The sequence below is a fragment of the Clavelina lepadiformis genome, chromosome 4, assembly GCF_947623445.1.
Source record: "Clavelina lepadiformis chromosome 4, kaClaLepa1.1, whole genome shotgun sequence".
Taxonomy (NCBI): Eukaryota; Metazoa; Chordata; class Ascidiacea; order Aplousobranchia; family Clavelinidae; genus Clavelina; species Clavelina lepadiformis.
The window spans coordinates 1,330,632-1,353,946 of record NC_135243.1 but is presented as its reverse complement, the minus strand read 5'-3'; the positions used below and the strand labels follow the sequence as shown (position 1 = coordinate 1,353,946).

The following is a 23,315-nucleotide window of genomic DNA, read 5'->3' as shown; positions in this document are numbered from 1 at the left end:
AAGTAGGTTTCATTTTTAAACAGAAATTCATTATTTAATCAAATTTATAAAAATTCCTTCCTCACATCGATTCACTTGTTTAAAAGAAATTGCGTCGTGGCCGGGATTCGAACCGCGGACTTCTGCAACATCGAGCGACTGCTCAACCAGACGCGTCATCCACAGATTTACTAATTCATTGATAAAATTGATTTATATTTGTACATAAACTAATAGTGATGTCATAATTATAATTGTTAGACATGTTTATTCAAATAAATATTCACTGCATTATGTTAAATGGTGAATTTGCTGTAATATTTTAGATTTGCTGATTCTTTGTGATTTGAAATATCCAGAGTGAGTTTTGTGGAAATAAAATTTGTTGTAAGACAGAAATTGGTTTTGTGTCATATTTTTAGCATCACATTTCTGCCCAAACGTTATAAGTAGGTTTTTATCATCGCTAATTGCTTTGTAGAGTTCAGCTCTAAATTGCTTATATCTGCGCAAATCTAATGAGACTGGTGCTATGGCTTGTAGGCTAAAGCATCCGCCTCGAATGCTGCCTCTACCTTGTAACCAATGATTAACAGAACTATAAGCTACCAAAATTTTTATATCAACTTGACGCAGACAAATAACAGCAGTAATAATAATAACAGCACGTCGTGTAGTTGGGGCAAGACATCAAACACACAGAGTTATATCAGGGGATAAGCTTCCTGCTGCAACTTTCGCTACGAGTTGTTCGGCTGGAAATTTATGAAAGCAGTCGCTGTTATGCGTTCCTGAGATGCGGAAAGAAACTGCGTCTTTGCTTACACCCCGTTTTTATGACAACCAGGTTAGCAAGCAGTGACGTATTTTGAATTGCGTTGAGGAGCGGGGAAAATTGTTTTAAAGCCCGCTTTAAAATACCAGCGTCTGCCCACTGTATGCTCCTATCAAAATGCGGGGAGTGAAAAAGTTTTCCTTGTTACGCTTCATAAACTGCTTAACGACTCGAGATGAACTGTATGCTCTATTACTCTCATATTAAGGCACGAGTTTTCGAGATCGCTCCTATTCTTTAGGAACGATCTCGAGAGGTTAAGCAGTTTATTTGTTTATTTGGTTTGAGCTAGCAAAAGCTCTTTTGTCAACGTCGGAACGGAACCACGCCCGCGCTCCCTTTTAGGGATTATTCGCTCTTCGCTCTTTTTTTGCACAAGCAACGCTAGGTTTAAGGACTGCTGTAAGAACATCATTTTATGTAGTGACTAAAAATTATACCTTTAAGACTAATTCAACAACAAAACGGTGAAAAAGATACAACTTAATACGCAACACAATGCACAGCAGCACGTCAGAACCTTGTTTTAGAGGTTCGATATAAACGCTTTGTTTTTAAGCTGACATCATTGTATCGAGACTCGTAAGTTTGTCGATGTCGTGTGTGATCTACTTTTGCATGAGACGTGAAAGCGATATTTGTCGTGGGCTTTGTGCAGTCTGATATCACTTTAACAGCTTATCAGGGTCACTGCCATACTTTCATACTCGGTTTATGGTTGTATCAATAGTTATCAAAGGACGGTTATGACGAAACATCACCAACATTGTTTTCTGCTATTGCCCGGCTTTGAAAAAACGGCAAAGTGGGCAAAGAACCGAGTGCAGATGTCGCATTTCAATCGCATTTACGCAGAGAATGCAAACAGATAAAAGCTATCGATGGTTTGTGTGCATAGAATGTACCAAAAAGTAGTTTGCGAAATAACGTAATTTGTACCAAACGTTTGTAACAGGAGCTCCGTTACGTGGTTACGTTGGTTGCGTAATTATTTATAATTTCGTGCAACATTAGCGAGCACACGCACTTGAAATAAACCTATTGAGGTGCAATTGAAAACTCTCCAGGAAAGTTGATTCTCTTGCGCAGCGAAAAACTGGCAGTTATATCCCGACCTTTTCATGATGGCCAGTTAAGGTGAAAAGCGAAACTCGGCGGGTCCTGGATGCATAATAATTGATACGTTTGTTTTTGTAAGATCTCAAAAATTTCCTCTTTCAGTATGAGAACTCCAAAGACATCCATTGCGGAGCGGAAGTATCGACCAAAGCTTCTTCCTTTTAGGCCTATGTTAGGTGTAAAAATAAAAAAATTTGCGTCCCTCGCGTTTTGGCCTTGATGGTCAACCAGCCTTTAAAAACTTTCAACTTTCTACGAAATTCAAAATATGGCTTCGGGAATGGGGCGATATGTTTTGCTTTAGCGCAGGGCGGCTAAAACCTAGGTTACGCCGCTGTTTCAGAATAACTATGACGTGGTGACAATGGAGCTCCACGATTTAACTTTGCCTCAGCGCTAAAACGTCACATCATCATCATCATAATCATCATCATCTGCCAATGGCTTATTGGAGTCTGCCTCGCGTCCGTCGTAGCAAAGCGACTGCTTTGCATGTGGTATACACATGATGACGCGTGTAGGCGCATGAGGTATACACATGATGACGCGTGATGACGCATGACGTATACACAGTGGTGTAAAAAGCGGAACGGTCCGGAACACAGTTCCCGTAAATGAGATATTGCCGGTACGGCGTAAGGGAGTAACGCCAAGGTCTCAAAAAGGAATAAGTCAGTTAGTTTAAGTAGAAAGTTAAAAGTTGTGATACGAAATGAAACAAAATTTTCCGTGTTCCGTGTAAAGATATTTGCATCAAAAGTAGTCACCGCTTTATCAACCAGCTCGGGACCGAAATTCTTTTCAACTCACGACCGTGTCAATTTCTCTCTTGTTTTCCTGCTTTTAGCCCTTCTTGTTCAAAAGTTGGGAGACAGCACCCCCTTTTTCGAAAGTTGAGACATGTCCCACCTTGAAAGTAGGTCCTACTCCTTGGTTATGGCATTTAAGAGTGTCAATATTTTGTTTCTCAGATAAATTTTGGAGTCTATCATGACATATGTTGCAAACACAACACTTCTTGTCAAGATTTTCGAGATAAATAGCGCATGGTTTTGCCTGCATTTACTAACGTGGCCTGACAATTATAGCAAATATCGCAGCTACCGCCAACTAACGGCTAATGCAATCCAGCTGTCAGTTATAGTAAATTCCCGCCACACACAGGAAGTATTTAGACCTAAAAAGTTTTAAGAAGTCATATCATATAGCTTGGAAATAATATAATTAGGGGAAGTATTAATAGGAAAGGAAGATAAAATTTTTCGAGAGGTAGTCTACTCAAAAAATGTCGCAAACGGCCTTTTATTAAAACATCAATTGCTATTCTTGCACTTAGTGCAGAAGCGCACCGTCAGTCTTTTCACAATCTGTAAATTCGAACAAAGTTAATATTGTTGGAATTGGAGAGAAATTTGTTTGACCGTCAATACATCGTTGGTTCTGGTGTAAATCCAACACAGCGCCAACAAGCGGGGACTAAACCTACAATGAATGTGTTACCAAATGAATCGTTACTTAACAATAAGAACGAACATCAACGGGAAGTTTCAGTCTTTCTACGGATTCATGTTAATACACAATTTTCTTGTAAATGTTTTTTTAAAATATTTCATTTTTATAGAAAGTTGGTTGTTGATTTATACATAGTTTGATGTGGGATCTGCTTGACGTCAGAGGCGGTATTGCGAACGCACCTCGCAAGGATTTAGTTTCTCGTAAGCGATGCTTTCACTCACAAATTTCTTCCGAGTTGTACCGGAGTGATTCTTGGAAGAATAATGAGGTTCAGCGGCTCGTAATATTTACAAGCTCCTTTGACCACGCTTAAGCACATTGCATGGACGTAGACTGCTTAGGGAAATATTGGCCGATATGACGAATGCTTCAGAACAGTTGTGTCTTTGATGAGGTTAACAGAAATAGATAAATCAACATTAAAATTCTGTCCTTTCATAAATTACAAATTTTCCAAAATCGTTAAATTTAGCTACGAAATTTTTCTAGTGGAGTAGAGGAATGGTTTTATTGCCACTTAATTTCCCACAGTATAAAAGAATCTAAAAATACAAGACTTCTACAAGCAAGTGCGGACGAAATTTGACACTAAGGCGTTAAATTAACCTCGCGATAACTTTCGTACTGTACCTTATGACTTTGTTTAATTTCCTTCTGTAATTTTCACTCGTAGCTGGTAAAAAAATAAACTTTCCAGATGATAACAACAAACGAGCTCTTTTACAATTATAGGTTGAAAAGTTCTCGTTTGCAAGAAGACACGCGCAACTAGACACTCAAAAATCGTGGTTTATTAAATAAAGACGATCTAATTGTACAAAATTACAATCCAGGTTTTGAAATTCAAGACTTTTTGGCAGGATTGCAACAAGACAATTGAATAGAAAAATGGCTTTATTGAGTTATAAGTGAATACTTAATGTGGCCTCGAATTTACACTCTAATTGGATATACTCCAACTTCAGAAGAAATGGCATCGCGCAAAATTAAATTTTCTTCATATAGTAGTTTGCCATATGCTTGGGTAGTTAGTTCAGTGCAGGGCTGTAGAGTGACGCGGTGTCGTGGTGGATTTATAGAATTGCATTGATCAAGCTTGCCGTGTTCATTGAAATCTCTGCTCAGCTGTTTCTTTTATGTTTGCGGTCCGTTGTTTTACTCGAGCTTTTATTGTTCGACTTGCTCGTTTCAATCATGACTGTTTTCGCTTTCTGTCTTCCAAGAAAGATTTATAAGTAAGATATAATGAAAATTTTATAAAGTTATAGTTATAGCCATAGAAAGCACATATGCCGTTGCAATAAAAGCAACAGTTGTAGTGCGAGGTGTCTGATTTATAACCCGAGCAGAGGATGTGTTCAGGAATTAATGGGTATGCTTTTGTTAATAAAAATAGTTGGGATAAAATTAAACAAATTTTGTTCGCTTTTTTCTGCATCAGCTATAGGCCTGTATAAGAATACTTTCAATTAAGAGATTGTTCAAATAATGACGTCATTGACAATGATGTCATTTTCGTAAAAATGAGCTTTCAAACACTTCCAGTAGTTTTGGTTTTCTTGGCCGCACAGGTATTGAGTCAAAGTACAAGATAGATGATAAAATATGACGTCTTATGCCTATAACCGAGTGTAACTTGCATTTTGACGTTGCCAAGTAACTAAGCAATGTAGAGTTTTGCTGTTTATCAGTGTAATTATGACTTAACAATTGCTGTAGTTTATAACTCTACGTTTGTTTTTGATCAATCAAACTTTCCACCAAAACAAAACCGCGCGTGATTTTCTGCTGCTAGTTTTCGACGGAAAAGTTTTATCAGAGATTCAACAATTTATCTTCAACCTTTTAGTAACCATGAGTGTCTTAATGTTTCATTAAGTCTGCCATAATGTTGGCGACTTTGACTAAATCTTAAAATAACTGTGAAATATTCAGAGCGAGATATAGAATTGATAGTAATAAAATTGTCGTTTATGAAAGATTTTTCAAATTTTATTCTGAAATTAGTAAAACTAATTGAAATTGAGTCATTTAAAAAACTAAACCAGAAAAACCTGTCGTTCATTCGAACTGAAATACGATTTAAGCCGCGATGACGTAACAAGCATCGGAAGTAACGTGGACTATGTATCACCTCTGTGAGAAAGCGAGTCTTCTTTTCTTACGTCACTTTCAAATATCAACAACACTTCTCGTGAGTTGTACAGAGTTGATTGACTTTTAATTTTTGTATTTTTCGTCACTTTTATCCTTTTCTTAGTTGATGGTCAGTGGAATCACTTCAACAAATTTGGACAAAATGTGTGCCAATTATAGGTAATCGCTTTATATCGAAAATGATGTCATAATAGTTTTCTGTGACGTCTTATTTTAGCCGAACATGCTACTACTGTATTTTGTATTTCCTATTCGACCCAGCAAAGAGCCCCACGATAAAGAAATTGAGTTTTTGGGAGAGAAACAGACGAGTTGCGTCATCATTGCCAAATTCTGTCAAAATTACACCAAAGTACCCGGTAATACTATGACGAAACAATTTCTTATTTCAATCTCAACTAACAAACACGGAAACAATTTCAATTTTTCACAAAACTAGAAATACTCGATATTTCCACAAAATTCTCACCTTACTTTCCTTTGCTAAAGGTCACTGCCCTTACGTCAACACCCACGTGACCAAAATGAATCCCCCGGATGTCTGCTTTTCCCAGACGCTTGGTGGCGACATTGCCTACACTAGATGTTTTAAGAAGCTCGATGGAGTTCATTACAACAATTCATGTATGAGGGTTTTAACCTGGACGACATTAAGTTATTTACAGTATACTTTTTATATTCTCATTGCAATGGAGCTGCCTATATCACTGTTTACAAATAGATAAACTTAGAACTTTATATGACATTTGGTAGTCTACAAGGTTATCGATGAAAATAAATGGAACATTTATGAGTTACTTTCTTTGAAATCCAGTTAACACGACTCGCAAGTGTGAATCAGACGGAAGATGGTCTCGCATTAATTTTACTGCTTGTCGTCCCATACCGGCCTTGGTCAGTTCTGCATGAATGCGTTCACATAAAAACTTTATAACCTGCATGGATAGATTTAATAATTCCAGAATAACAACAACTAGGTCACTTACATTCAATTAACTTTAAATAAATTCAATCTGGAGTCAACAAACTTTATCAACTTATATGATAAAGATTGCTTGCTTGTATCGAATTATATCATTCAATACTAACATCGCTTGGGATGGGATAGAAATTTTTAAATCTAAAAATTGATTTACACGATTTTTAAATTTCAGAGTGACCCTGCCGAAGATTACGTCAATACCCATCTCAAGATTGTCGTCATGATAACTTACGTAGGCAGGGGACTTTCCCTCTTCACATTGGTCATCGCTTTTTTACTCTTCTGGAGACTCAGGTACATCTATGGCGAATGACATCGATTTTAAAACATCGCGATAACTCGATTTAGAGGTCATTGACCTCGTATTCTTTGATCTCAGTCTTAGCCATTTAAGACCTTGAGTCATAATTATACTGTGCCTTCAAAGTAAATTCAATTATGACCTAAACGTAGTTTGGGAAAATTCACAGAGAGGTGATGACGAAAAATCGCGGCTTTACGCGATTGAAGTTCTTCAACGATTCAATTATAATAAACTGGTTATAAGAAAGTGTATGGTTTGTATGTTGAAAGTTAAAAGACTAATGTGAGAAAAATATCTCTTGCATAGGGAGGACTCTATCGCATAAACTCTATGCTAACACTTTATACAAAGCATTAAGTGAAGTCCAATTCTGTTGTTGTCTTGGCAAAAATAGGTTATTTCGGCTTTATTACGGCATGCATACGTCATTTTGTTTACGTCATCACGTTGTAGAAGCATCCGGTGTTGGAGAAATATCATTCATTGGAATCTTGCTACGTCACTCATTCTACAAAACGTCATCTGGTTAATTCATAGTTTCTCCACCAGCTACCAAACAAGAAAAAACAATGAGGTATTTTGACGTAATTAGTATGACGTAAACGATATCTTATGCTTACCATTACTCTTACAACGAAGCTAATTAAAATGTTTAAGTTTAAGTTTAATTACAAATTTACGGCTTATTGTATCGACATTTTTTGGTAAAGAAATATCTTTATATAATATGTGCAAGTCTGCACAATTGTTTACGCCACTTCTTCTTCTCATAATCGCCCAGGTTTGGTTCCAGGTTCTATGTCGCGTCCTGGCCGCCATCTCCATCTACTCTCAAGTGGCCACCTACTGCTGGATGTTCGTGGAGGGCGTCTACCTTCACATGATGGTGGTCATGGCTTACACGTACGACAGGTTCAGCATAAAGCTATACATGGCGCTAGGTTGGGGTAAGTCAGAATTAATTACAGTTGCTTTGATCAATATTTCGATTCCCATTTTACGAGTCAGTGGGTTTCGACCTACAGTCAGTTCTGAAGAAACAATTATTCTTCATCACACATTTATTTATTTTTGCCAAGTTTGGTGACAGGGTATCATGGTCACGTGGTAGTCTCAAAGCTACCTACACACATACTGACTATTGTGATGTCAGATAAGTCCATTGTTACCGCCATTGTCTTTGGCTTCTACAAAATCCTGTTCAACCATTGACTTAGTCAGGTTATTTAATGTCATATATGTCACGCAACTTAAAATTGGTCCGAATATTAACATCCTAAAACTTGTCCCAACTCTTTTAGATTGCGCTAGGAACGTTTTGTTAATAGCGCTGTAGGAGTATAAAGGAGTCTTTTGTGTTTTTATACGTGTTTCTGAGATGTTGCATAAACCAAAGCTTATACCTGTTTCATTAAGCTGTTTGTATCAGATATGTTCAGCACAAATTTTCATCGAAAACATGTTAATTACAAATAACACAAGATGTCTATGACGCAGGCACACCGATCCCAATCACAATTATATGGGCAGTGCTCAAAGCGGTTTATGAGGACAAAGAATGCTGGATGCAGAACCCGACAGATACCTGGGTCGAATATTTCTACCAGATTCCCATCTTTGTCTTGTTCGCGGTAAGTTTTTATGATGTCACATTATAACAATGATCAGAATTAAGTATTGGCTATAGCAGTCAGGATCAGAACTACCAGTCGCTCGGAGTAACTTATTTGAAGTACTTTTTGCCATCTCTTAGTAAACATGAAGAAGCAAGCTTATGGTTGCGAAAGCTCGTATAGAAGAATCTAAAATAAAGTTAACTTTCAGAGTGCGACCACCTTATATCTTGTTTTTATTTTACTATCTACTGGGTCAACACGGTTCATCCACCATCAACCAAGTAATTTATGACGTTTTGGAATTAAAACATTTATTTCCTTCTAAACAGATCAACGCGTTAATAATGGTGAATGTCGTCCGAATTTTGGTCACTAAACTCATCAGGCAGAACTCGCTAGAGAGTGCAGTGACCTATTCAAAAGCAGTAAAAGCGGCTTTCTTTCTTTTCAACCTTCTTGGAATTACCTACATCTTGTTTTTTCTCAGTCCGGGAGATGGCGCTGGTGAAATCGCTTTCTTCTACGTCAACGCCATCTTTCAGTCATTTCAGGTAAATTTGTTGATTCCTTCGATTGTGCGGTCAGAATTTTCTTTCATCTCCCAATTGCAACTGGCAACATTAACTACATGTCTTACAATCGCCATCTGCCCATAATTGCGCTTCTCTACCATTTGTGTATTGAGGTAATAGCACTCTGACGTTTCACTGACGGAGCCATAAATGTTTTGATTAATACATTTCTGACGAATTTCAGACAACTTATTGTTTTCTATGACACGGCAGGGTTTCTTGGTCTGTTTGATTTATTGCTTGAGCAACTCGGAAATTCTGAACGCGGTTGGAAGGAATTGGCGGAAATGGCGTCACAATACAAGAGTGCCCTGCTTTGAGAAAGACCTCCGTGGTATTGGCTGATGTTTGATCAGCAATTTATTAAATATTTTTTAACAAATGAAGTTTCCTCCCACCCAGCCACAGATCGAAGATGTCATGTCATTACTCGTTTGATCGGCCTGTTTGGCTTATGACGTAACAATCACAGTTAAGGCATGATTATGACTATATTTAGTGAGACGTCACTCGACTCAATCCACATCACCGACCACTCATTTCCACGTAACCGTCAAGCTAGACAGGCATTGTGACGAATCCGGAACTGAAAGAGCGGAACAATTACCTTCCAACCAATTGCGCTCGGTCATTTTGCATGAAACGAGTGCTCCGACGCTCCATCCAGCGGAAAACGATTTGTAGGAGCACAGTGTATTACTTTGTGGCATCATCCCTGTTTAATACCATGTACTAACTAAATGCCTTTCATGTAAGTTGTTACGTCACTGTATTACAAAACCACCAATGACAAGCTTCGATGACGTCACACCTTGCCAACATAGCAAACGCTGTTAGACGTCACACTCAAGTAATTACAAGGCGTGAAAGCAAAGTAGAAAATGCTAAAATAACAATGCAGTGTGGTATTGGATTAGATTCAATGATACTATATTAGCAGTCATATGCACATAGAACCATTATTAACAACCATAACATCATGTTACCAATCATCAATAGTTTGAACATAACCGACAAAGCCAATGATTTGGTTAAGAATTTAGCTGTTGGTTGGTTGGTGATTATCAAATTGGCAATGACAAAGGAAAAAAATTTACTTGGAAAATCCAATAAAAACTATGCAAATATACAAGGTAAGAAGGCAATGCTAGAAAGAGAATGAGGAAAGACAAACTCTAGAAATAAATACAAGTCACAATCTATAAACAAAAGAAATCAACTCCACTCTCAAAGTCTGAAAAACAAGATTTATTGCCTCAAAAATGATGCAACCTTTGACTTTGTTGTGCCACCAAATAAGCAAAACAAATAAAGTACTGTCACGTTTGACCTGATCTTAGTTGGACAAGTTGTGACAATTTGATTTCAACATTCAGAGTAAAATGTTAAAAATGTAAGAATCATATTGCGATGATGCCATGATCCTTCCATAGAAATCAAACGCTGGGAGAATATGGTGGAGGGGCAGGTTGTTCTGTGTACGGCGGTGGGACTGAAATATACAAATCAAATTGAATCACAGAAACACTGAGCTAACTCTCTTGCCCAACCGCAGAGAACAGCTTAAGATAATTGGAAAGTAAATCAACCTCAAAATGTACTATATTTGTCATACAACTAAATAAGAATCATGAACTTTAGAACTCCAGTGAAAACTTGTAAATTCAACTTAAAGTATCATGTTAAGCCTTGACTTTTGACAGAAGGAATATCACAATCCAGAATTCATTTTCATGGGATTGAACCCAAAATATTACCTGGTGGTTGGACGTTGGAGACTGCATTCATGCCGTCCACGTAAGCTCGTACCAGCATCTGCGCCAATTGTTGTCGTTCCGCTTGATTGACACCTTCAATATAAGTGACCATCGCTCGAATTGGGCAGTCAAAGTCATTTGAGTTCATCGCTCTATAAATCTGCGACGGAATAAATGTGCAAGTTAAAGCAAAGCAGAATTCCATGGAAAATAGTGAACTCCAGTCGTCGAAACTGAGAAGCTGAAACAAATTCTCAGAGTTGCCTTGACACGCACCACATATAATCATAACTGAATCCCACGTAGAGCAAATAAGACCAATTATTATCACTTCCGCTTTCAATCATATCTCAATAAAGACAAGAAGAGTCAAGAAGTTTAAAGCACAATAAAAAGCAGAAATAACAAAATCATAAAATCTTGGTTTTAATTTAATTTTTAAATTAATTAATTTTTAATTTAAAATCCGGTTTTAGCAGATTGTTGAAATACATGGTTGGTTGCTTCCTACATTAAACAAACGACATGTGGCGGCCACACAAAGCAAACTTACCAGTAACCTTGAAAAGTAAAAGAAATATTTCCAAAACCAGCACCATTTTTACAAGTTAATTTTTTCCGAGGAACTGGTGTTTTAATTAAGGACAAACTCCAGCATGATCTTAATTATTTCAAACCGCATTGTAAAGATTAAAATTCGGAGTGCTTAGTTACGTTTGAACGAATTTTGATTTCCATAACTCCATTAAAATTAATGTTTGAAGAAATATCAAACTTACACAGTAAGGCGGTCCGCACAGCAGCATACACGGAAAGCATCCTATCCACACGAGGGGGTTGTAACACTCATTGAAGCGTTGGCGAAAGTTTGTGATGCAAAAATTGGAGCCTTCCGCAGAGTAGGAGCCGGGAGATTGCGCAAATCTTGTCTTGTACCAGGCCTTTAGAGCTGGTCCAACTTTGACCTATGCACGTCGGTAAATATTTATGAATGGCACAGATATCCAACAATGACCAACACTATGATACTGATATATCATTAAGCAAGTTTGACAATTATCAATGCATTATGCACTATCCAGGTGCCACAGCCTTGGAAACGATCACTGTAACTAATTTTCAGTGTTTTAAACGAGACTGTATAGAAACTGAATTGTTATGTAACGTGCAAAAAGACGATTAAATAAAGTAACAAAACAATATTAGCAATTAAATATAAAAAATAAATATAAAAACATTTTTTTCGTGGCATCTTCTTTAGGTTTGACAAGTAACGGTTTGTTTGCGATGAGATGCGATACAGAGCAAATTTGTGTTCCAGGTGGGAGATCCATGCTTCGGGATTGAATTTCCAAAAGGTAGAAAGCTTGACGTGTGAAAACAAATCGTTTCGCGAGGTATTGTCCTGTGTCCGCACACTTGTCTGTAATTTATTGTCAGCACCCAGACCAGAGGTTCCAGCCGCCTCAATGCTGGGGGGATCTGACGATTGTTCTCCGTTTCCGCTCGACATGGTCGTATCCTGAATTGACTCGTCGGGCCGCGGGGTTAATCGTGTGCTAACGTGGTACTTTGACTTAGTTTTGCCTGGTATTGAAGTATCTTTTCGTTGTGTCGGCAACGGTTTTGACATTTATCAGAACCGATAAAAATTTCGACGACACCACGAAAAACATTTCGGTCCCGAGAGAACCCGAAGAAAAAATTTTTCAACAAAAACTTTTATTTCATACTACAGCGCGATGTGAAAATGATAGCCTAAGCTAGGTGAGCATGCATTCCAAGCTGATGAGCGTGCATTACAAACTAGGGTTTCAGCTAGTTGTAAAAAAAACATGCAAAATCCACTTACCAGTGAAGAATGGCTGTAAGGATTGAAACACGTCGGGTCAACGTCGGGGTCACCAAAATGCAGAGGTCTTGCACTGCTTGTCAGTCTTAACTTGTGATTTCGGACTTAATTTACCTGCCGAATTAATGATCTGACTCCATGGTTGCGTGCGGTTAGAATCCTCTAAACTTTTACTAGCCGAAAGCTCTTACGTTATTACAGATACAGTTTATCATAAACGATCCTTTATTGTAGGAACTGTACAGGTTCCGAATATGACACAATCACAAACTTAGCATTCACCATTTAAAACAAGTCTAACGAATTACACTTAACGCGAATAACGTAATACGTTCGTACGATTCTGTATCTCTGTCTGAGCGGTTACTCGCACAGAAGTTTGAGCTTATAACAGCGTGGAGCGGTGTGAACGGAAATGTTCGACACAAAATACACCAACATTTCAAACCGTGCGAACGATAAACACAAAGCGTTGGCAATGGGAATTACATTCAGTTAAAACTAGGGTTGTTATGAAATCACTTGGTAACGTACTAAACGGCGTTTTCACTTAAAGTTATTTAGAGCAAGTTTCCAAATATTAGACGACAATTGCAGTTTTATCAATAAACAATATTTCAATAATTAACTGGCGAATACGTTCCCACGAATGATATAATGGCATTAAAAAGGCCTCCCAGGCCACTACAGTGTCATAAAGGTAACACTGGCCTGCATTTTTTAACTTCAAAATTTTTTTTTCACTAAAAACATGCAAATATAGCTAATTTTGGGGCGCTGATTCCGAATCTGTGGTCCTTTTTATTCTAGCACATCAGGTTTTCTAGATAACTGTTACACGTGATATAGCGTTTTTGGTGAATAATCGCAAAATAAGGTAAGGTGTACAACAAGCTTGACTGGAAAAAATTCACAGTTTGCACAGAATTGTTACACATCTTTGTCTTCTCATTATAAAAAAACAAAGATTTTTGAAATATGACAACAATAGTCATACAATCTAGTAAAATGATTATAATTGAAAGCACAGCGGTTCACAACCTCAGTATCTATTTCATTGAAAATGCGCGTCTACCTGATTTTCTCACATATTTAGTAGAGTCTTCTCTTTTAAGACACCAGCAGTAGTCAGCAATCATGCTGATATTCCACTTACTCTGATAGCGTTCTTCCAACACCAATATCTCCTGGTGAAAACGTTCACTTTTTTCCTCACTAAACTTCCCACAGATATCTGGGAAATAGTCTAGGTGGGAGTGTAAAAAGTGCATTTTGATGCTCCTCCTACATCCAAGTTTTTGAAAGGCATCGAGCATATCTGTAATAAGCTGTTTGTATGTGGAGGCTCTGTTATTTCCAAGGAACTGCTGGATAACAGCTTTTAACCTCTTCCAGGTTTGCGATTCAGTTACAGACATTTTTTTTTCGAAATCTTCATCCTTCAGCAGTTCCCTGATTTGAGGTCCAGTGAAAACACCTGCTTGCAGCTTAGCTTCAGATAAAGACGAAAACTTTTCTTGCAGGTACCTAAATCCTTCTCGGTCTTTGGCCATACCTTTCACAAAGTTTTTCATGCACCCTAACTTGATATGCAAGGGCGTTAAAAAAAACTTTTGCTGGAGCAAGAAGAGGATATGCCTTTAGATTCTTAGATCCAGGCAGAAACTCATCTCTTGCTGGCCTCAATTTCTGAGTAGTGGGAAGTATCAGCCCTACTGTCCCAGAGACAAAGAAAACAGAGAAATTTAGTCTAGCCATCTTGAAGTCCAAGCATGAGAGCCACAACTTTTGAATCAGCACATATCAACCAGTTATGCTCATGGTACTTTATCGTTTGCAACAGAATTTCTATGTTTTCATACGTTTCTGACATCTCAGTGAAATGTGCAACAGGTACTGATAGCACAGCTGGCCCATTGTACCGCAACACAGCTTTCATGCTCGTCTTCGAAGAATCAATGAACAGTCTCCAATCTTCTGTTGAATACGATATCCCAAATATTTTAACTAAACCCTGAACATCCTTACAATAAACCTTTTCCAAAGTATTGAGTATATAAGAGTATTTTCTTTACTAAAAAAATCTGTAAAATTTTTCTCTCTGTGGCAGTACTACGCAAAACCTTTTCTCCAAGATTCTTTTCCTTTAATCTTGACCCTAGAAGCTGTCCAGATTCTTCTGAAAGATATAACTTTCTTGTGAGATCATTCAGCTGAGTTTGTGAAAACAGCTTTGGAGAGTCATTGTTTATTTCTTCCTTATAGTGCTCTCCATCACCAGCACTTCTTTCAGATTCAGAGGAGCGTTGCATCTCTGTTGGAGGATTCGGCAGAGGAATTTCATTACAATGTGGTACAGGCCTCATTGCTGCCTTTAAACTAGGGTACTTGATATTGGATTTGTGTCTTCTGTTAAACCTCTTAATGTTCACGATACAAAAATAACAGTCATTGTGATGGGTTTTTTGCTCCCTCCATACCGTAAGGACGCCAAAGGAAAGGCCTTTTGAGTCTTTTATGGTACCACATACGTAACTTTAATGCACATACATAGCTCGTTGTGATAACAAAATTTATCTTGATAAATGATATCCTTTGAAAAAAAAGTGGGTGGTAAAACGTAAATCGAAAAATTATACGGTTTTTCGACCGTAACCTTAAAACCTAATGTTACAGACCAAAAAAGATGGCATTTTTGGAATCAGCGCACCAAAATTAGCTAGAAAACGTTGGCATCATACCCAATAAAATTTTCATGCAGACCAGTGTAATTTGCCATTGAACCATTGACATATTTTTTCCATGTCGAGCGCAGGGCAACATCGCCATGAGCATGTAAACGTTTAAATAATATTTGTAAATGTTGTAAATGTTCTTCTTGATGACGAGATAATAATAAGATGTCATTAAGGTATAAGAAACAAAAATTTACATCTCTCGTAATTGAATCCATAAAACATTCAAAACTTTGAACAAAAGCTGAAAGCCGACTTTACTTTATCTTCGGAGGCAATGGGAATTTGAAAGAATGCTTTTAATAAGTCACACTTGGAAAAGATTGTTGCATCGTGTAACTCACTAGTGAAATCTCGCAAATTGGAAATTTGTAACGGTCAGATTTGGTGACAAGGTTGAGATTACGAAAATCACCTACAATTCTCACACCACCGTTTGATTTTTTTACCAAGTGCATGGGACTAGACCATGTGTAGTTGCTGGGTTCAATGATGCCTTGGTTGATGATTTTAACAAGTTCTTCTTTAGCTGCGCGACGTTTCTCGAAAGATAAACGCCTCGCAGGAGAATGGAATGGAGGTCCAGTCGTCTCGATTTTATGCTGAACCTTGTGCTTAATTACTCGCGAACGCAAAGAAGCATCAAAAATTTCCTGGTAAATGCCGCGAAATTCGGCCAAACTCTTATAAGATGGTGCGCTAAGCGCTTGTGCTAAAAACGATGAACTTTCTCTGTCGTCGAAAGTACTTTGCCTGTCCTCGTCAACCAACAAACTAAAACGCTTCAAGAAATCCGCACCAAGAATCGGATGAGGGATGTCCGTTGAAGCCAAAGTAAACTGAAACTTGCAAGTGAACTCATGAAGACAGACGTCAATGGATTTGTAACCGTAAGCCTGGATGGGACTATTATTTAAGGTGGAAAAAATCAAGTTTTTGGGTATTATCGAAACAAGTAAGAGACAAAGGGAACAAACTAAACTAACAACCTGGAAAAGTTGTTAGTCACAATTATTGTAACAAAGTTAATTCAATTGGTAACAAGGTAATATCCAACCAAGGAAAAGCGTTGAAAATATCTTTACAACCAGACTCAAGTTCTGCCGACCAGCAGCAAATAATTAAGTAATGGAGAAAATTCGAGAACCAAACTTACATCGCCAACATGGCAGAAAACCAGCACTATGAGCTGGATTTAAAACTGTGAAACGATTTAAAAACTTTAAAGCTTTAAATTAGTGGTTCCCAAAGGGGGCGCTGGCTACTAAATGGGCGATTGGGGGGCGCTGATAATAAAGTGGGCAGTAACAAGAACAGTGCCAAAGTAAACAGTTGCACTGTTTGTATAATAGTTTTATGCTTCGATTTACTTATTTTACTTTCTTGTATTCGGTTGCATAGTCTGAGAATTTTCGGTTAATCCTAAAATAAAATGAATTTATTAGTCTCACTATTCTTATTGTTACGTTAATAGACGAATTCGAACGGTATTGTGTCATAATAATCATGCATTTTTTCTCACATGTAGCATATGCCAAAGGGTATTTTAAGCCACGAGGAAGTTAGTGTGATTGTGAATAGCAATATTCTTAGATTTTAGTTAGTGAGCCGTACTTAGTTATAGTTATGTTATTCAGTCATTAGAGTGTTAAATAACGATTTCAGCCAAATGAAAATGCAGGCAATACAGTTCAAGTTATCGTTGCGTTGTATGGAAGTTGCGTTGTATGGAAGAAATTTAGCTAGACGCAATTTTTCCAGTTTTCCAGCTTGCAACAACTTGCTATCAGTGACAAAGGCTTTTCTAAAGTTGATGTTGAGACATACAGCCAGCATATTCAGGAATTGCATGAAGACATGGAAGTTCTGTTTCAGGATGTAATACAGTTGGACATTCCTGATTGGATAATTAATCGATCCATTCATTGATATTTCCGAGCAAGGGATTCTTGCAGAGGAACTTATAACCTTGTAATACAATTGGAGATTCCTGACTGGATAATCGACCAATTCATTGATATTTCCGTGCAAGGCATTCTTGCAAAATGATTTTGAACTCAAACCAAAATTCCGTATCTCGTATCAATCATTTTGGCTGCAACGCGAAATTAAAGTGAAATATCCTCACGTGTGGAATCGGGTTAAAAAAGTTTTCATTGCATCTCCCAGCTCATACTTAGTAGGGCGTGCGTTCAGTGTCGTCACAATGCTTCTGGACAACAAAAGAAACCGCCTGGACCTAGTGAGACGGGGAGATTTACGAGTGTTATGTAACAACATGTTTATGATGTAACAAAAGCTTTGTTTGACTTGAATGGTGGTTGATGTAATAATCCCTGCTATCTAGTTTTGTTGGCAGGAGCTAGGCTTGTAAACGTTCAATTTGTTTGCTTATCGATGTAGTTAAAATAAAAGCGATTACAGTACACGGTTCGAAAGAGGAATGTCCTGCCGTGTCAGAACTTTTTTAGTTGTCAAAATTGACCCATCGTACATCGAGTAATTGTAAAACATTTCAGGCTCATTTTAGTGCTGATTTTGCTAGCGTGCATGTGCTTTTTTACTCGCTTCCCGAATGAATAGTAAATTCGTTGTTATTTTTTTGTTGAATGGGCGTTTGATAGTCAGTAAGTTGTCCAGGGGGGCGTTATCAGAAAAAAGTTTGGGAAACACTGCTTTAAATGTTCTTACGTTTTAATGTTCTTTAATTCTGTCATGTCCCCAATGAAATAACGGAGATTTACTTACCAAATTGCCTGGACCCAAAAACACGAAATAAAGGAACGGACCGGTTTTAAAACGTGGCTACTTCAAGCCGTGCTTCCACTCCAATGAAAAACGCAGCAACGAGACTGAAAGACACACTATAAATTGAACTACGTCATAATTACGTTGGCGCGTGCACTTTAAAGGTGATTGTCCATAAACATAAATTATTTAAGCAGAGTGGCAATTTCGCGGCTTGAATTTTACTTTATGTTAACAGAGTTAACTGTTTAATGTTAAAACCTAAGAATAGGACACAATAGGTTGATAGGGTAAGTAGAAACAGTAAGTAAGCAAGTACCTAAACTACAATAACTATAAAAACGAATTCTGCCATAGTGTTATTCCAACGTTTAAAGCAACTGGCCTCATGCAGCTTGAATTTTCTGGCCTATGCCATGCCCAGGATTCCCTTGTCAGTTGCTTTTTTACAATTCCAATACTTCCTAGGTTATGACGTAAACGAAGAGTGATTTTTGTTAAAACTTTTTGCACTGATGTTAAAGGAAACGGAGTTTAACGGTCGAAAGTGTCCAATCTTTAGCTTTACAAATCATGATGCTTTCAATATTGTCAGTAGTGCGCCGAATTTTTCAGCAAGTATAGCTTATATTAATATACTGCAGATATCTGTTTGATAGTTTTCTGTACAGCTTTTTCTAACCCGATGGAACTGAGTCTTATATTTGCGTAAATTTAAAATTGAAATTGATTTACTCAAACAGATGATAAGAATTTGGAAAATCGACTCTTTTGCGTCAAACTTTCGAGCTTTATGGAATTTGTTTTGCGCATTGAAATCAAGGTCAACAAGAAAGCTTAACATGTCGTAGCATAATGAAGTTTTTACATGTAAACGTTGTCACTTGAACAATACTTTCCTATTTTGACAGTGATGCTGATTGTACGGTTGAGTCGATGCTGAATAACAGTTTCGATTCAAAACCACGGTTAACCTTCAGAGTGCAGCCAACTTATATCTCGCTTTATATTTTACTATCTACTGGGTTAACACGGTTCAGCAATAATCAGTTCAGCTAACATCTAATTTTTTTGGTGAACAGTTCTAAATTCGGCCGATATTAAGTAAAAAAATATAAAATGTGTGAAAATCGGAAATTGCACAAAGGCTAGCTTAGTCATTTGCTACGCTTTAGTCATTTTCCTTTAACTTTTCGTTTTCCTCCTTAATTTACATTCTTGCGTTGATTACTTTTCTTTATATGCCTTTGCGTCTCCGACTTTGTTGAATACCAAGAACCTTAATTTACATTACGCTTGTCAGTTTGTAAAGAAAAATGTTTTATCAGTTTTTGATTTGTAGGCTGTTCTAACGAGCACGCGCAGTACCGAGGTGTACTTGCAACCTTCCAACACAAGTGAAGTCAGATATAGCCCATTATTTGGGGTATCTTTATCTCTCAACAACTCAGAAGGCCACATGTTCAATATCCAAACTCGGCTGACTGCTCTAGACACTGGTCCGGCTACTGCTACTTTTTTGTTGAATCAAAACCATAATTGAATTTGAATTCATGACGTCACAATGAGGAGACAGAATTTGGCACCAGCGTACACTGTTATATTACTCGTAAAAATATAAAATATCGAAGCACTTAAGTCTACCAGAAAGTTTCTCCTATTCCTAATTTACAAATTTGCAAATTTGAAATAAAATTTTTTGGCGTTCTAATTTTGATTGCTTACTGAGTAATTACTTACTGAGTGGAAGAACTGTCAGTGTTCTAGAAAAGTCATGAGAAGCCAGAACTTTCAGTTTACGTCAAAAGTACAAGAGACCCAAGAAAGTTTAGTGAGCCCGTCGACGATCGAGTCTCATGCGTTCCAGATCGGAAAGTTTGCTAAGTGCGTGGGATATAATAATTAATTGCTCATTTATTGCCTATTGGCCATATTTCTCCCTGCTGGAAAGTTGGTATATGATACGTCGGCGAATGTTGATTTCTGGTGCAAAATTGCCGTTTTGACTTACATTCCATGTAGACCCTTTCTGAGTTACCGGTGCCAGTCTTTTTGGGTGGCAAGATCTTTTCGATCGCCTATAGGCCTACTTAACAATGGAAATTGTCGACACGCTTTGATTCTTTTTTAAATTACAAACGTACTGAGCGTTGGATTGTGATGATTTTGCTCAGGGAATTGCACATGAATTCTTTTACGAGATAAAAAAATTTGAAAATATTTTGCCTAGTCCTTATTTTACAGCGGTTTGAATCCTTCCCCTTTCCTTGTCCAATATGACATCTAGATACGTGGACAGCGAAGAATATGACGTAAAATGCGTAAGAACTTGCGTGTAATTTGCGACGCGTTACACAAGCTAATTTATGTCAAGCAAAGTTTAAAACAATCAACTAGAAGTAAATACAAAGCGAATTATTACATTCAAACATTTAATGTAATAAAATTCAGTTTGTATAACCACGCTGCGTAAACCGATTTTTACTTAATGAAGTAATCAATCACCAATGCAATAAACAATTAATAGTCCAAAGTTTAACCATTTAAAATCATTTAAAAGCTCGTTCATCGTGTTGATATAAAAGAATGCGTGTCGATTTATTTTTGGTCGGACGACAGACAAATAGAGTCTAATTAACGCTTTGAACTTCCTTCGGTGACTATATTGTTCAATGTTTTACGTAAACATATGCCCCTCCGCTCCCCTTCATAACAATGTCACAAAGCCTGAAAATTGCTCGTAACGGATCTCATGGTTGCAAAATAAAACAGCCATGACTACATTACGAAATTTTTTCTATAAGCAATCGCACGCAATTCAAGCATTACTGTGGAATGTGTAATTTCGTCGTCGTTCTTCTCCTTTTTCTCTTTTTCTACGCTTCATTGATTACGGATAGGATCACTGTGGGATTAAGTGGGAAGGAACGTGATAATCATGAAAAGTTAGTAAACTGTTCATATCATCTACAAAGATTTTATCAAAGGTTATCTGCGGTATACTACAGTTTTCTTGGAATGACATCGTAAATTACGAGATAGCACAACCATCAAAAGATCGAATGTTTCATTTTTCAAATATTTATAATAATCTAAAGACTTGTCGTAACTAATAGAATGCGCAGCTCATCACCACTGGGGGATAGCCCAAATCAGAGGATATTTGACTGAAAGTTTGGCCCAACATCCACAAGAAAACTATTATCAGATCAAGCAACCTTTCCCAGGTGTATCGGGTAGCTCACCATGAGCAGGCGAAGTTAGTTGCAGGGAAGTCTTATGAATGCAGCAGAAAGCTTTTGAAACAAGATTGCTTCGATCATCAATAGAAATATAGCTTGCCACAACTTTTGCAGTTTTACAATGAAGAATAATTGCTTGCCCCAGAACAAAATGCCACAAATACAATACCTTAAAATATAACAGAATTGCCAACAAGGCTTCAATCTCTTTAATGAAAATTTCATGCAAACCATTCTTGAAAGGGAAGTTTCGTAACCAAGGGTCTATCTCGTACAGTGCGGTGTTTGAAAAGAAAGTTTTATTAGAGACTTGTGTAAAACGTCTTCCGCAAAGTTGTTTTTTATTGGTTGGATTGTTGGATACTCTCCAACTTATTTTGTGGCTTTTTTCTTTTAGGCTAAATGCTCTCAGGTCTATCCACTTCCATCAATTCCGTTCTTCAGGACCAGTTATTTTGCCTGCATGTAATCATTAGCCGCAATAGTTTATGCATAGTTCTCCAAAACGTTGAAGGATTTGGGTGTTAAATCATGGAGCTTTTAGTTTGTAGAAACCGTACCAACTATCAAAATGCAGGTTATACACGCAATTTCATTCGACTTTACCACAACCACTTACGGGAACATGTTCGAGACTCTAGTTTTCTTTAGGCTTGTCAAATTGAAAATTGCAGAAAAAGCTACCAGCATTATTGAAGCATGAAAAGACACTGCACAAAAACGCATTTGGACAGGATACAGAGAGATAATTTAAACAGTGATGAGCAAGTTTCAGAAGCCGGAGAACAAAGAGGGAAAGTTTCAATAGAAGAGGATCAATACAGTGGATGATAAAGTTGTGATGAAAACGTTGATTCGACAAACCCGCTTGGAATTTGGAAAAAAGATGCGGAAAAAGATGTTTTTGTTTGAGCATGAAAGAAAAATACCATCTCATACAGGTTAGAAATACTTGGTCACTGAAAAAGTTTGAAAGTGTAAATCGCTGCGTTTACAAATTAATTATTATGCGTTTTGTCGTTAATTTGTTTCTCACTGAACAAAACGACTTCACAGAATAAAACTGAAAAATCCCCTGAAATGAAACTACATTCACTTGATAGTTGAATGCCGAATTAAGCATTAACGGAAGCGAGAAAAGCGCGCGTTTGACGTTGACAAATTATGATGTAATACGAGAATAATACGTAATAGAAAACTAAAGAATTGGTAAAACCATGGACACAAAATATTTGTTCGCCTTCTTGTTGCCGTTTCAATACTGCAAAATTTACTTTAACCATTTAAACAGGTGGAACCATTTCTATTTTCACGCTGTAATTGATAACTTGGTTGAGTTTCAAAAAACTTCCTTAAACAATATCGGTTTGGTGACACTTAATCACGCGACACTTAATCACGCGACGCTTAATAACCGACACATAATCACTAGGACATTTAATCACGCGACTCTTAATCACGCGACATTTAATCACACATTTACAGTATCGGCTACCGTACACACTAGGTAACAATGTAATGCATGGGAAATGTAAGCAACTGCACGAAGATAAACTAAAATCTCGTTGACAGATAACGGTCAACTGTGTCAACACGATGACTGTCATCGTGTTGGTGATATTTCTGGCTAAATAACAAACAGTTTCTAGCTGGTGGAAGTCAACTTTAAACCAATGTTTTCTGAATTTTACGGTTTAATTTAAATTATCATTAGAATTGTCGCGATACCCATCTATGCGTATATGTGGTGTACTTCGCTTTTGCAAAACTTTGTTTTAAGAAAGGTAATAGGTAAAAAGTTTTTTCTTCACGTCAGTACCGTTTTGATGGTACTTTGATCAAGAGCTTCGGTGACAATAGAATAATGTTACATATTACATAGGTTATACGTAGCAATGCAAA

At 37.3% G+C, this 23,315-nt stretch overlaps 2 protein-coding genes across 4 annotated transcripts; one reads left to right on the top strand and one right to left on the bottom strand.

The window, feature by feature from the left end:
- Positions 1 to 5,828: 5,828 nt before the first annotated feature.
- On the top strand, positions 5,829 to 9,424 carry LOC143451741 (corticotropin-releasing factor receptor 2-like). The gene is made up of 9 exons (XM_076952464.1): positions 5,829 to 5,964; positions 6,095 to 6,229; positions 6,420 to 6,499; positions 6,760 to 6,881; positions 7,015 to 7,144; positions 7,673 to 7,838; positions 8,389 to 8,522; positions 8,837 to 9,058; positions 9,293 to 9,424. Exons 1-9 carry the CDS (start codon positions 5,829 to 5,831, stop codon positions 9,422 to 9,424), a joined length of 1,257 nt encoding a protein of 418 aa, XP_076808579.1.
- A 400-nt stretch (positions 9,425 to 9,824) lies between these two features.
- On the bottom strand, positions 9,825 to 18,134 carry LOC143452349 (uncharacterized). Of its 3 annotated transcripts, none has more exons than XM_076953296.1 (3): positions 18,115 to 18,134; positions 10,837 to 10,996; positions 9,825 to 10,571 (listed from the first exon to the last, which is right to left on the bottom strand). In XM_076953296.1, exons 2-3 carry the CDS (start codon positions 10,982 to 10,984, stop codon positions 10,516 to 10,518), a joined length of 204 nt encoding a protein of 67 aa, XP_076809411.1. In that variant the 5' UTR covers positions 10,985 to 10,996; positions 18,115 to 18,134; the 3' UTR covers positions 9,825 to 10,515. The 3 variants fall into 3 exon arrangements, with proteins under 3 accessions (XP_076809411.1, XP_076809410.1, XP_076809409.1); XM_076953295.1 differs by lacking the exon at positions 18,115 to 18,134 and adding an exon at positions 11,616 to 11,714; XM_076953294.1 differs by lacking the exon at positions 18,115 to 18,134 and having other exon boundaries at positions 10,837 to 11,511.
- Between the last annotated feature and the right edge of the window lie 5,181 nt (positions 18,135 to 23,315).